The 15,277-nt window shown below is 37.9% G+C and overlaps 1 protein-coding gene across 1 annotated transcript in view; it reads left to right on the plus strand.

Moving 5' to 3' along the window:
* The first annotated feature begins 1,058 nt into the window (after positions 1 to 1,058).
* Positions 1,059 to 15,277, plus strand: part of LOC128659651 (TRPM8 channel-associated factor homolog) — a 78,582-nt gene continuing 64,363 nt past the window's right edge. The window contains exon 1 of the mRNA XM_053713223.1: positions 1,059 to 1,675. Within this exon, the coding sequence (XP_053569198.1) occupies positions 1,059 to 1,675 (617 nt within the window). The remainder of the gene's footprint in view (positions 1,676 to 15,277) is intronic.

The following is a 15,277-nucleotide window of genomic DNA, read 5'->3' on the forward strand; positions in this document are numbered from 1 at the left end:
TTTCCATTTTTGTGTCAGGTTTTAAAGCTGAGTGCATGTCCGGGTTTGATGTGAAACAGTCACAGCCAAAAGATTACATTGTACATTTACGACATACTGCACATGCCTACAGTTATTTCTCTCTTGTGTGGGAGTGTGACTTGGTGTGGGAGAGTCTATGTGTGTGAGTATTTGTGTCTTTGTCAATATCTTTCTTTGAGTGAGTGTATTTGTGTGTGTGTGTGTGAGCGTTAATGTCTCGGTGTGTATGTGTGAGAGTGTGAATATCTATATGTGAGTTTGTGTTTGTCTGCTATTATACATAGTGTGTAAAAAAATGTCCTGTGCAGTGAGTGGCGCAAGGGTGTTCGGGTTTGGCCTAAAATGTTCTACAAAAATCATATTTTATGAAAAATGTTATATTTGTATTGAAATTGTGCAGGAAAGAAAGAATTTAAGGTGCACAGGAGATGCAAAGTAATCAGATTATTATTGGCTACAAAATGTAATTTATAAAGTGCACCTCCTGCTAGCTTTGCTCTCCCCAGCGAAGTTTCTTTTATCCGTGAGCTCCATAACTTTCTACAGGAGACATCTTGCAACTCACATAGACAGCCCCTTTTTTTATAGAATTCCCTGGAGTCAGCCCTGTGAGTGTTTGCATAGAAAACCACGTCTGACCCAGCAAAGTTTTAAGAATGGGGCCCTATTATTATAATCATCAGTTATTTGTAGAGCGCCAACAGGTTCCCTTATCTTGTGTAATCAATAGATAATAAAATTAGTAATTGTTTATAGTGTAGCAACTTGGTGTCAGTCTTTAATGTACTGATTTCACTACATTTAGAATTATTTTGGAACAGGTGCACCATATCTTCATAGATATGGTTAGCCCCAAACTGGCAACGCACTGCTGGTCTGGAGCTAAACACTACCATTGAGCCAATCAGAGATAACATATACTGTATGTGCAGCCAATCACTGGCCATGTTCAGCTCAGAATCACCAGTGCATTATCAATTAAGAGCTGAAATATGTGACCTTTTTGACCTTGTGTTTTGTGCCCAACAGATTGAGTTATGGTTGCTAATGAAGATTACCGCTCACTTGTTCAAGGTGTGAACTCTCTGGATTTCTCTGGGGACAATATTCCCTGCAAGCTGCTTCTAGATGGAGATTCCGCATTCCCAGTGATAGTGACCCCTGCAAAGGACGTGCTTATTGCTGCCTCTCGCTATGGGAAGGGTCGTGTGGTTGTTACCGCTCATGAATCATATCTGGACAGACAGCAGCTGACCACTTTCCTGCAGAATGTTGTGTCCTGGCTGGAGCCATCCCCAGGATCGGTCATTGGGGTGCAGAGTAACCTAGACCTCCTGGCTCAGACACTTTCTGCTGTAGACTGCACTGTTGAGAGGACCTCTGGCCTAAAACCAGGACTTGGAGTGCTGTGTATTAGTGGCTATGATGACCATGAAGCCCAGAGCATCATTTCCTTTGTGCGTGAAGGAGGAGGGCTTCTGATTGGTGCCCAGGCCTGGAACTGGTCCTACAGCCACAAAGAGGAAAATGTTCTACTCAAATTCCCTGGAAACAAAATAACATCAGTTTCTGGGGTGTACTTCACTTCTGTGTATGGCGAAAAGGGGATATTTAATGTGAGCCCAGAAATGCCCAGAGGCCCATTCTACATGCCGTAAGTATACATATATATATATATATATATATATATATATATATATATATATATAACCCTTCACTGTACTACAGAGTAGTGTCACATTGTGTCTACATGCCGTAAGTATACATATATATGTAGTGTTCTCAACCGAATACTCCAAACAATACTATCAGGTATGTTCTATTTAGTAGCCAGACAGGAGAAGAATTTAAACATAAATTCTATGCCAATTGTAGAACTACCTTTGTGGTTTATCTCCTGGAATGCAAACATTGTAACCTGCAATACACAGGTCAAACCAGTAGGGAACTGAGGTCCCGAGTTAGGGAACATGTTAGGGACACCAAGGAGTATGTAAAAGAATCAGCGATAGCTAGGCATTTCAATCTGGTACACATGACAAATGTCTTTGATATGAGGGTTCAGGTAATAGTCATGTTTCCACCTAGGGGTGGTGATAGGAATAAGCTGTTGCTAAAGCAAGAATTGTATTGGATATACAAATTGAGGACTATAACCCCCCTAGGTTTAAACCGTGAATAATTAATTTGGTATAGTGTTCTATTATCATGTTAGTTCATTTAGTAATTAATATATCACCTATATGGATTGTTATTTTTATATCTATATTTTCATCTATCCCCTAAATGGGCTATTAGTATCTATCCCCTACATGGGCTTTTGGTTTAGATTATATATAGGTTTTATATTTTGTATTTGATATAGATATATACTTACTAACATGTATCACCCATGTCCTTTGGGGGTTTAATATATATTAATATATGCTAATTTAATACAAGCATAATAATGTATCACCCATGTCCTTTGGGGGTTTAGTATATATTAATATATACTAATTTAATACAAGCATAATAATGTATCACCCATGTCCTTTGGGGGTTTAGTATATATTAATATATACTAATTTAATACAAGCATAATAATGTATCACCCATGTCCTATGGGGGTTTAGTATATATTAATATATACTAATTTAATACAAGCATAATAATATCAAGTTTTCCTGTAGTTTTGTTATCCAACAGGGGGTATTAAAAGATGTATTACTTAACCTATTAGGGATTGGCAAATACTTTCTAACATAGTCTACAGTAATTCAACGAGTGTTGTAAGTTTATAAGCTTATATGAGAATACTGTTTGCTCTTTAATTATGAGTGGACAATGTTATTTATTTGGGTCCCACTTGAGTTGCTTGTTCATTTACTTATTTATTAATTTATTTGTTCCTTCTAACATAAGCCATATATAGTGTTTGTAAAAAGCGGATTTTGCTATGTATTAACATTTTGCAGTTTTTTTTATATGTAATTGTTTTCAGGTGTTCTGTGCCTTTTAATAGGCTATGAACACCTAACAAACTCACCCTATGATTAAGTGCGCAACAGAGCACGAAACTAGTCAGGGAGTTTGTTTGCCCTGTACTGCCTGCATTTTAAATGAGTCAATAAAGGTTTAAAAAAAAATTTACCTCTTTTTTGGAAGCCCTTGTTTTTCACTCCTTATTGAGCAGCTGCCTATTCCTTTTGTTCTGTATACATATATATATATATATATATATATATATATATACAGGGAGTGCAGAATTATTAGGCAAATTAGTATTTTGACCACATCATCCTCTTTATGCATGTTGTCTTACTCCAAGCTGTATAGGCTCGAAAGCCTACTACCAATTAAGCATATTAGGTGATGTGCATCTCTGTAATGAGAAGGGGTGTGGTCTAATGACATCAACACCCTATATCAGGTGTGCATAATTATTAGGCAACTTCCTTTCCTTTGGCAAAATGGGTCAAAAGAAGGACTTGAGAGGCTCAGAAAAGTCAAAAATAGTGAGATATCTTGCAGAGGGATGCAGCACTCTTAAAATTGCAAAGCTTCTGAAGCGTGATCATCGAACAATCAAGCGTTTCATTCAAAATAGTCAACAGGGTCGCAAGAAGCGTGTGGAAAAACCAAGGCGCAAAATAACTGCCCATGAACTGAGAAAAGTCAAGCGTGCAGCTGCCAAGATGCCACTTGCCACCAGTTTGGCCATATTTCAGAGCTGCAACATCACTGGAGTGCCCAAAAGCACAAGGTGTGCAATACTCAGAGACATGGCCAAGGTAAGAAAGGCTGAAAGACGACCACCATTGAACAAGACACACATGCTGAAACGTCAAGACTGGGCCAAGAAATATCTCAAGACTGATTTTTCTAAGGTTTTATGGACTGATGAAATGAGAGTGAGTCTTGATGGGCCAGATGGATGGGCCCGTGGCTGGATTGGTAAAGGGCAGAGAGCTCCAGTCCGACTCAGACGCCAGCAAGGTGGAGGTGGAGTACTGGTTTGGGCTGGAATCATCAAAGATGAGCTTGTGGGGCCTTTTCAGGTTGAGGATGGAGTCAAGCTCAACTCCCAGTCCTACTGCCAGTTTCTGGAAGACACCTTCTTCAAGCAGTGGTACAGGAAGAAGTCTGCATCCTTCAAGAAAAACATGATTTTCATGCAGGACAATGCTCCATCACACGCGTCCAAGTACTCCACAGCGTGGCTGGCAAGAAAGGGTATAAAAGAAGAAAATCTAATGACATGGCCTCCTTGTTCACCTGATCTGAACCCCATTGAGAACCTGTGGTCCATCATCAAATGTGAGATTTACAAGGAGGGAAAACAGTACACCTCTCTGAACAGTGTCTGGGAGGCTGTGGTTGCTGCTGCACGCAATGTTGATGGTGAACAGATCAAAACACTGACAGAATCCATGGATGGCAGGCTTTTGAGTGTCCTTGCAAAGAAAGGTGGCTATATTGGTCACTGATTTGTTTTTGTTTTGTTTTTGAATGTCAGAAATGTATATTTGTGAATGTTGAGATGTTATATTGGTTTCACTGGTAAAAATAAATAATTGAAATGGGTATATATTTGTTTTTTGTTAAGTTGCCTAATAATTATGCACAGTAATAGTCACCTGCACACACACAGATATCCCCCTAAAATAGCTATAACTACAAAACAAACTAAAAACTACTTCCAAAACTATTCAGCTTTGATATTAATGAGTTTTTTGCGTTCATTGAGAACATGGTTGTTGTTCAATAATAAAATTAATCCTCAAAAATACAACTTGCCTAATAATTCTGCACTCCCTGTATGTATGTATATATATATATATATATATATATATATATATGTATAAAACCCTTCACTGTACTACAGAGTAGTGTCACATTGTGTCTACATGCCGTAAGTATATTCATATTTAACCTGAACACAATCAAACTAGTGTCACATTGTGTCTACATGACATAAGTATACTCGTATTAACATGTACACAATCAGAGTAGTGTCATATTGCGTCTGCATGACGTAAGTATACTCATATATAACCTGTAGACAGAGTAGTGTCATATTGCGTCTACATGATGTCAGTAAACTCATATATAACCTGTAGATAATTAGAGTAGTGTCATATTATGTCTACATGACGTAAGTATAATCATATATAAGTGACAGTGGAAGGTACACTAAGCACCTGCCTAAAGGACCCTAGCTCTGGATATTGACTCCTAGTAGTCAATAGAATAAATACATAGATAAAAGTTGTAACCAAAGCGCCTAAAAGGCTGGGTCTGAACAAGGTGGATTGAACCAATTGACTTTAAAATAAAATTACACTTTAATTCCTTACAGACATGGATCCATGTTAAAAACAAACATACATAATAAAAGCAGCATAAAATTCTTCAAAACAATATAGGAATCACTGTTGATTCTCTTGCAGGTGACTGGTACAGACCTATCTATACTGGTGTCCCAGTATCTCTGGGTACGGCAATCCCCTTTCTGGGTGGGATTGGCCTGTGTGCCTAAAATTGTTGTTGACTTCCTAAATTTTGTGAGTGGTACAAAAAGTGCAAATTAGTGCTAGAGGATACCAAATCCTTCTGTGTAACCAATTAAATAATAAATAATGATAAGGTGGTGATGTGATAAAGTAAAAAAGTAATATGTGTTAAATCTTGAATCAAATAATAATGATGCAGTTGATAAAACAATTTGAAATATCAAATGTGAATCTTTAAACAAATAAGAAAAATGTCACTATAAGCAAAAAAAGGCACTATAAGTAAAAACAAAAACAGTCCTCCAAATAATGGTATTAAATCCAAATTGCAGTGTTCACTCCATACAATAAAAAAGGTTGTGGTAGAAAAAACACAAGATGAAAAAATCAGTGGCCACTGTAAAATAAGAACATAACAAGTAAAAAGTGTTCCTAATAAATCCTGTGAAGAAAAAATTTCCTGCAACCTTAGCAGTACCGGACAATGGTGGTATATCAAAGTCTCATCAGGGGCCTGGCTGACCCAAATCTCACCTAAAAGTAAAAAACAAACACACAATAGTGCAGAGCGTAATATCTCAAGTAGAATAAAAGGAGGAAGACTCACCAGTCGACGCGTTTCGGTCTGTGCTAGACCTTTTTCAAGACTGGATTATACAGTTCTAGGGTGATCTTTTATACCTATTTTCTAAATGCATACCGGAAGTGATTGCATAGTACTTCCTGTTTCATTAAAAGTGATTAAAATGATTAAAATACTTGTTTCTAAATATCTTTCACCTGTAATTTAGTATTAAATTTTTTTTAGTATGTCTTTATGACATTCGTTTCTTATATCTGGTACTATGCAATCACTTCCGGTATGCATTTAGAAAATAGGTATAAAAGATCACCCTAGAACTGTATAATCCAGTCTTGAAAAAGATCTAGCACAGACCGAAACGCGTCGACTGGTGAGTCTTCCTCCTTTTATTCTACTTGAGATATTACGCTCTGCACTATTGTGTGTTTGTTTTTTACTTTTAGGTGAGATTTGGGTCAGCTGGGCCCCTGATGAGACTTTGATATACCACCATTGTCCGGTACTGCTATGGTTGCAGGAAATGTTTTCTTCACAGGATTTATTAGGAACACTTTTTACTTGTTATGTTCTTATTTTACAGTGGCCACATCTTGTGTTTTTTCTACCAGGACCTTTTTTATTGTATGGAGTGAACACTGCAATTTGGATTTAACACCATTATTTGGAGGACTGTTTTTGTTTTTGTTTTTACTTATAGTGCCTTTTCTTGCTTATAGTGACATTTTTCTTATTTGTTTAAAGATTCACATTTGATATTTCAAATTGTTTTATCAACTGCATCATTATTATTTGATTCAAGATTTAACACATATTACTTTTTTACTTTATCACATCACCACCTTATCATTATTTATTATTTAATTGGTTACACAGAAGGATTTGGTATCCTCTAGCACTAATTTGCACTTTTTGTACCACTCACAAAATTTAGGAAGTCAACAACAATTTTAGGCACACAGGCCAATCCCACCCAGAAAGGGGATTGCCGTACCCAGAGATACTGGGACACCAGTATAGATAGGTCTGTACCAGTCACCTGCAAGAGAATCAACAGTGATTCCTATATTGTTTTGAAGAATTTTATGCTGCTTTTATTATGTATGTTTGTTTTTAACATGGATCCATGTCTGTAAGGAATTAAAGTGTAATTTTATTTTAAAGTCAATTGGTTCAATCCACCTTGTTCAGACCCAGCCTTTTAGGCGCTTTGGTTACAACTTTTATCTATAATCATATATAACCTGTACACAATCAGAGTAGTGTCACATTGCGTCTACATGACGTAAGTATACTTATATATAACATGTAGACAATTAGAGTAGTGTCTTAATACGTCTACATGACGTAATTATACTCATATATAATCTGTAGACAATTAGAGTAGTGTCATATTGCATCTACATGATGTAAGTATACTCATATATAACCTGTACACAATCAGAGTAGTGTCACATTGTGTCTACATGACGTCAGTATACTCATATATAACCTGTACACAATCAGAGTAGTGTCACATTGTGTCTACATGACGTCAGTATACTCATATATAACCTGTACACAATCAGAGTAGTGTCACATTGTGTCTACATGACGTCAGTATACTCATATATAACCTGTACACAATCAGAGTAGTGTCATATTGCGTCTGCATGACGTAAGTATACTCATATATAACCTGTACACAATCAGAGTAGTGTCACATTGTGTCTACATGATGTAAGTATACTCATATATAACCTGTACACAATCAGAGTAGTGTCACATTGTGTCTACATGACGTCAGTATACTCATATATAACCTGTACACAATCAGAGTAGTGTCACATTGTGTCTACATGACGTCAGTATACTCATATATAATCTGTAGACAATTAGAGTTGTGTCATTGGGTCTGCATGACGTAAGTATACTCATATATAACCTGTACACAATCAGAGTAGTGTCACATTGTGTCTACATGACGTAAGTATACTCATATATAACCTGTACACAATCAGAGTAGTGTCACATTGTGTCTACATGACGTAAGTATACTCATATATAACCTGTACACAATCAGAGTAGTGTCACATTGTGTCTACATGATGTAAGTATACTCATATATAACCTGTACACAATCAGAGTAGTGTCACATTGTGTCTACATGTTGTAAGTATACTCATATATAACATGTACACAATCAGAGTAGTGTCACATTGTGTCTACATGACGTAAGTATACTCATATATAACCTGTAGACAATTAGAGTAGTGTCATATTGCATCTGCATGACGTAAGTATACTCATATATAACCTGTAGACAATTAGAGTAGTGTCATATTGCGTCTACATGATGTAAGTATACTCATATATAACCTGTAGACAATTAGAGTAGTGTCATATTGCGTCTACATGATGTAAGTATACTCTTATATAATCTGTAGACAATTAGAGTAGTGTCATATTGCGTCTACATGATGTAAGTATACTCTTATATAATCTGTAGACAATCAGAGTAGTGTCATATTGCGTCTGCATGACGTAAGTATACTCATATATAACCTGTAGACAATTAGAGTAGTGTCATATCGCGTCTACATGCCGTAAGTATACTCATATATAACCTGTACACAATCAGAGTAGTGTCATATTGCGTCTGCATGATGTAAGTATACACATATATAACCTGTAGACAATTAGAGTAGTGTCATATTGCGTCTACATGATGTAAGTATACTCTTATATAATCTGTAGACAATCAGAGTAGTGTCATATTGCGTCTGCATGACATAAGTATACTCATATATAACCTGTAGACAATTAGAGTAGTGTCATATCGCGTCTACATGCCGTAAGTATACTCATATATAACCTGTAGACAATTAGAGTAGTGTCATATCGCGTCTACATGCCGTAAGTATACTCATATATAACCTGTACACAATCAGAGTAGTGTCATATTGCGTCTGCATGATGTAAGTATACTCATATATAATCTGTAGACAATTAGAGTAGTGTCATATTGCGTCTACATGCCGTAAGTATAGTTATATAAAATCCACCACTTTACTACACAGAGCAGTGTTACATTGTGTCTACATGACGTCAGTATATTCATATTTAACCTGAACACAATCAAACTAGTGTCACATTTTGTCTACATGACGTAAGTATACTCATATATAACCTGTACACAATTAATACTTTAAATCATCTTATTCCTAAAGAGATCTATGTTGTTTTCAGGAAATGTGTTGGTCAGGCTCAGAGTATAAGGATATGTTTTACCAAGTTTGTCTGCTGCTTAAAGGGACATTAAACACTAAGGGCTATATTACAAGTAGAGGGCAAAAATATCACATTCACAAAAAAAGATATTTGCACTCCACTCATAATATCAGCGCACACAATTGGGCACTGGTATTTGAAGTGGAGCACAATGTGAACACGAGATTGCATTCGCATTGCATGGTAACTTTGTGTGCTCAATGGGAGCGTAGCACAGCGAAGGGGATAAGTCGTGCAGCGATGAGCAGTAGATTGAAATATATATGTATATGCTTATATACTCACACATAAATATATATGTATATGCTTATATACTCACACATAAATATATATGTATATGCTTATATACTCACATATAAATATATATGTATATAAGCATATACATATATATTTACAGGGAACACACAGTTCCCCATAGACCGCAATGTAAAGGTACTTTTCAGTGTTGTTTTTTTCTAACACCCCACATCCGCCAACATTAAGCCCAAAAAACTGCTTTGTGTAGTTATTTTTTATTAAAATTCAAGATTGTTACATTTTGGGGCCAATTGGGGGAATTTTATCAAATTAACCAGAGATCTGATCTCTGGTTAATTTTATGAATGCTAATTGCGAGCTTGCGGTAGCAATAACCAGCCAGTTGTAATGGCTAGTTATTTATTGCATGTCCGTAAATGGACCAATTTGCCCATATACGGGCGTGCAATAAATTAATGCTCCACTTCCCCAGGCAGGTAACACTGATCAGTCACTGAAGTCTCCTATTTATGTACCCACTAACCAATGTTTGTCTGGGCTACACCCTATTTCACAGTGACTGATCAGTATTACCTGCCTGAGGAAACAGCGTGGTTAGTGCTGAGAAACGCGTAGCGTGTATTTACTGATTATACTTGTAGATTTTATAATCTGTAATTGTTTTTTTTTTTTTTTTTTTAAGAATGATTTTTATTGGTGTTTTCAAATAATAAATTGACAAGTACAATGGTTATAGCACAAGGGTGGTACATGGTGTAATACATTTAGATTATTGGCATTAAATAGTCCTTTAGTTGTTGAGTCTCCCTTGTATATTCTCGGGGGGGGGCGGGCAAAGGGAATGCGTACAATAGGGGAGGGGGGTGGAGAAGAGGGGGGGGGGATGACTAGTACATTGTACTCAGAATTGAAATTAACAATCTATAAATGGATAACATTTATGTCAAACGTGACAACAACAATAACAACAGGAATAAAATGAAAATGAAAATCACTGGAAGAATTTAATGTATACTCATAGTGTGTTCTAGTTTTGTATGTTAATAGGCAAGGTCATCAAGTCAAGGAGGGCTTTTTTATTGTGTTAAGAAGTGTCTCCCAATAGAATTTGACTTCTAGAAATGTATTTAGTTGGTTCCTTTTATAATACCCATACTGCTCTAGCTGAATGATTTCAGAAACCTTAGATAGCCACTGTGAAACTGTTGGTGTTGATACAGACTTCCACTGTTGAGCAATCAGTAATTTCGCGCTATTTATGCATATCCTGGTCAGTGTAGCGCGCAATTTGCAATGTAGATCTGGATTTTGGTTTAGTAACACTATTTCTGGAGTGAGTGTGAATGTTTCCCCTAATGTGGTTTGTAGTGTCTCTTCTATTGTGCTCCAGAATCTGTGTAGTTTTGGGCATTGCCACCAAATATGAGCCATGGTACCTACTTCTCCGCATCCCCTCCAGCACTGCGTTGTTGAGGAAGGGTATATTTTGTGTAACCTTTGTGGTGTCAAATACCAACGCATGAGGACTTTGAAGTTCATCTCAATGAGTTTTGCAGAGGTGGATGATTTACGTGTGTTGTGGTAGATTATCTGCCAGTCTTTGTCTTCTATTTGGATGTTTAAGTCTCTGTGCCACTGTACTGTGAATTGTGGTGGGGTTTGTTGTTTTGCGGTCTCAAGGGCTTTCTTGGCTCTTGACATAGTTCCTTTAAAGGGAATCTCTGAGAGACATAATTGCTCGAAGGGAGTAGGGGGTCTTATCAGGTCTTCTCTTGTATGATTGTTGTGGAGGTAATGTTGTAATTGAGAATGTTTCAGCCATGAGGTGAATGCGCCTCTTAATATGGTCGTTAAGCTGTCTCTGGGTTTGAGCTTTCGATTTTCTAGTAGAGTAAATATGGGTGCTGTTTCAGGGAGTTCCCATGGGGTCTTGGCGTTTTTCAGTGGGGTGTATCCTCCTGAAAGTTCCATGTTCGGGGAAATTGGGGTTAAGGGTGATTGTGGTGTGGACAGTTTTGGGTACCTCTGCACTAGTTGGTCCCAGGTTTCTAGGATGTGTCTATAGAGGGGGGACGTTGAACATGGGGTGGTTCGAATGTTATTAGGGATCCAGCAGAGTGAGCCTGGTCTAGGTGTTCTTAATATCTGGGAGTCCATGGATACCCAGGCTTTAATTCCACTCTTATTGTGCCAATCTAAGATATGTTGAAGGGCCACTGAATGGTAATATGTTTCTATTTGGGGGACTCCTAAACCTCCCTCCCTCAGGGAGCGGTATAATGTGGCTGCGTTTATACGGGGCTTTTGTCGACCCCAAATGAACATGTTAATACATTGTTGAAGTCTGTGTAGGTAGGGTTTCGGGAGAGTTATAGGTATTGTTTCTAGTATATACAGTATCTTGGGTAGGATTGACATTTTTATGGCTTGAATTCTGCCCCACCATGACAGTGGTTTGTCTTTCCAGTTTTGTAGGGTGTGTTGGACATGGTTATGTAAGGGTTTATAGTTTGCGTCAAACAGTTGTTGTATTTTGGGGGTTATAAGAACTCCTAAGTATTTCAATTGTGAGTTATTTATTTTGTAAGGGCATAGTTTCTCAATTAGATGGAGTTCTTTACGTGGAAGGGAAACATTTAGAATTTCGGATTTCTGACCATTGATCAGGAAGTTGGACAGGTTACCAAATGTCTCAAATTCTTTCATCAGGGCTGGGATAGAGCGAGTGGGGGATGTTAGTGTGAGTAGAACATCGTCGGCAAACATTGATAGTTTGTAGTGATTAGGGCCTATGGGTACTCCTGAAATGTTTGGGTTCATTCTAATGTGGGATGCTAGTGCCTCCATGGTTAACACGAACAAGATTGGGGAAAGAGGGCATCCCTGTCTTGTTCCATTTGTAATACTAAAGCTGTCAGATAATACTCCATTTACCTTAACTCTCGCTGTGGGACTGGAATAAAGTTGGAAAATTCTATTAATCATGTTGTCTCTAAAGCCAAAGTGAAGGAGAGTGCTTCTAAGGAAAGGCCAGGCCACTCTATCAAAGGCCTTCTCCGCATCAGTGGAGACCAGGAACATGGGTATGTTGTGTGACTTGGCATAGTCAATTAAATGTATGGTTCTAATGGTGTTGTCCCTGGCCTCCCTGAGCGGGACAAAACCTGTTTGATCCAGGTGGACTATTTCCGGTAAAACCGAGTTGATCCTACTTGCTAGGACTTTCGCATATATTTTGATATCCCCGTTTAACAAGGAGATCGGGCGGTAACTGCTGGGGCTTGACTGGGGTCTACCATCTTTGTGGATTACTGTGATATGGGCTTCTAGAAGTTGTTGTGATAAATGACCTTCTTCGTCTAATGAGTTGAATAATTTGGTCAAGTGGGGCACTAGAATTTGTTGGAATTGTTTATAATAGCCATTTGTTAAGCCATCTGGGCCTGGGCACTTACGGGTGGGGATTTTTTTGATCGCTGCGACGACCTCCTGCTCTGAGATTGCCTGCTCTAGGGTCTTAGCTTGTGAATCTGTTAGGGTTGGTAACTGAGCTTGTTCTAGGTACTCTTCTATAGGTGCAATGGGTTGTGAGTTACCTAGGGGGGATATGTTATACAAGGTAGTATAGTAATTACTAAAAGTGTTGGCTATCTCTTTACAGTCATACTGTTCTCTTCCGTCTATGTCTAGCATTTTATGGATGAAGTGGGATAGTTGCTTCTTTTTTAAAGCCCTAGATAGTAGTGGACCTGCTCTATTCCCATCCGTAAAATATAGTTTCTTTAAGTAATAAGCTTTTCTGTGCATTTCCCTAGTTAGAAGGTTGTTTAAATTGGTTCTGGCAGTGGTTAGGGTTGCGAGGGTGTCTGTTGAGCTGGGTGTATTCATGTGGGCATGTTCTGCTGCCCTGAGTTGTTTTGATAATTGTTCATATTCCCTATTGTAAGTTTTTATGAGTATAGCTTTTTGTTTAATAAGTTCCCCTCTCACTACTGCTTTATGAGCTTCCCAGATTATTCTTGGGGACGTCTGAGGTGCTACGTTGAATTGGAAGTATTCAGATAATGTTTTAGTCGTTTTTTCTATTATTTGGGGCTGAAGTAAGAGAGTGTCATCAAGTCTCCAGCAGAAGTCTGTTATCGGCTTGTCTGGCCACTCTAATGACATGGTTACACCCGAATGGTCTGACCATGAAGTTGGTATTATATCAGTATCTCTGACTAGGGACAACCCTATTTGATCTATGCAATCTGTAATTGTTTTTAAATATATTTTTTTATAAAGCTATTTTTATTTCTTATCTGGAGTCTCCCTCTCATCATTTGTCGTCAGAAGCACCCACTGGAGCAGAGAATAACCTTTGTTTATATGTGCACTGGGCCACTTTAATATACCCAGTATGCTTCATTTGCACTATTGTGTGCATCATACATTGTGAGTATCCATCTGTTTGGAACAGCTTATGGGGTTGTTATCCTAAATTGTTCTGCACTAGGAGTCGCCCTCTTTTCCTTTCCTATTTCCAGACTGCAGAATCTGATCTTCATTCCAGGAGGAGCTGCCTTTGCAATTGGTGCACAGTAGACTGGGACACTGTTAAGTTCCCAGACCATCCGTCTAGGCATTATCTTTGTCATCATACTCTGAGTATTATTTCATTGTATGAGAACTGTGTTTGTCTTTAGTCCATTGGCTACACTAGGAGGCGCCCTTTCATGTTTTTATTCATAACCTCAAAAATGTATTTAAGGTATTCAGATGTTCCTTTTCCATATAACCAATATGTCGTCTATATACCTGCGGTATAGGACCAGGTCCGCGCGAGCTGAGCATGATTCCCAAAAGATCTTCTCCTATTTGCCCATATAGAGATTTGCATAGCTCGGCGCGAACCTGTTCCCCATTGCCGTACCGCAGGTTTGTTTAAAGTATTTCCCCTTGTTGCAAAAGTAGTTGTGGGTTAGAATATATTTTATGCTGTCCAATATGAAATCAGCCTGTTCTTTAGGGGCATCTGGGTTACTCTATAGGAAGTGGCTTATCACTTTGCATCCTTCTTTGTGTGGAATACTGGTATATAATGCTGTTACGTCACAGGTTGCCAGTAGATATCCTTCTTCCCAAGGAGTAGAATCCAATGTATTTAAGACTTGTGTAGAGTCTTTTAAAAATCAATGGAGCTGTCTCACATAATTTTGTAAATTCTTGTCAACATATTCCGAAAGGTTACTAGTAAGTGATCCGATCCCGGAAATAATTGGTCTACCGGGAGGGTAATCGAGCGATTTATGTATCTTTGGTAAATGATACAGTACTGGGGTAATTGGATGTTTCAGATCCATATATCTGAACTCTTTTTCATTTAATATTCCCAGTGTTTTGGCCTTCTCTAGGAGATCCTTTAGTTCTTTCTGGAATTCTCCCACAGGATTATTGCGAAGTTTCTGATATGTCATTGGATCGCTTAGTAGACGTTCATTTTCTTTAATATAATCCTCTCTGTTTAGGATTACGAACCCCCTCCCTTATCGGCTGGTCTGATGGTTAACTGGTTGTTGGTCTCCAATCTTTTAATAGTCTCCACCTGTGTCTTTGACAGATTCTTTTTCACATTCTTCAGTCTTTTTGGGTTGATCTTTCTTATCTCGTTACA

Source organism: Bombina bombina, chromosome 5 (assembly GCF_027579735.1).
Source record: "Bombina bombina isolate aBomBom1 chromosome 5, aBomBom1.pri, whole genome shotgun sequence".
Lineage (NCBI taxonomy): Eukaryota > Metazoa > Chordata > Amphibia > Anura > Bombinatoridae > Bombina > Bombina bombina.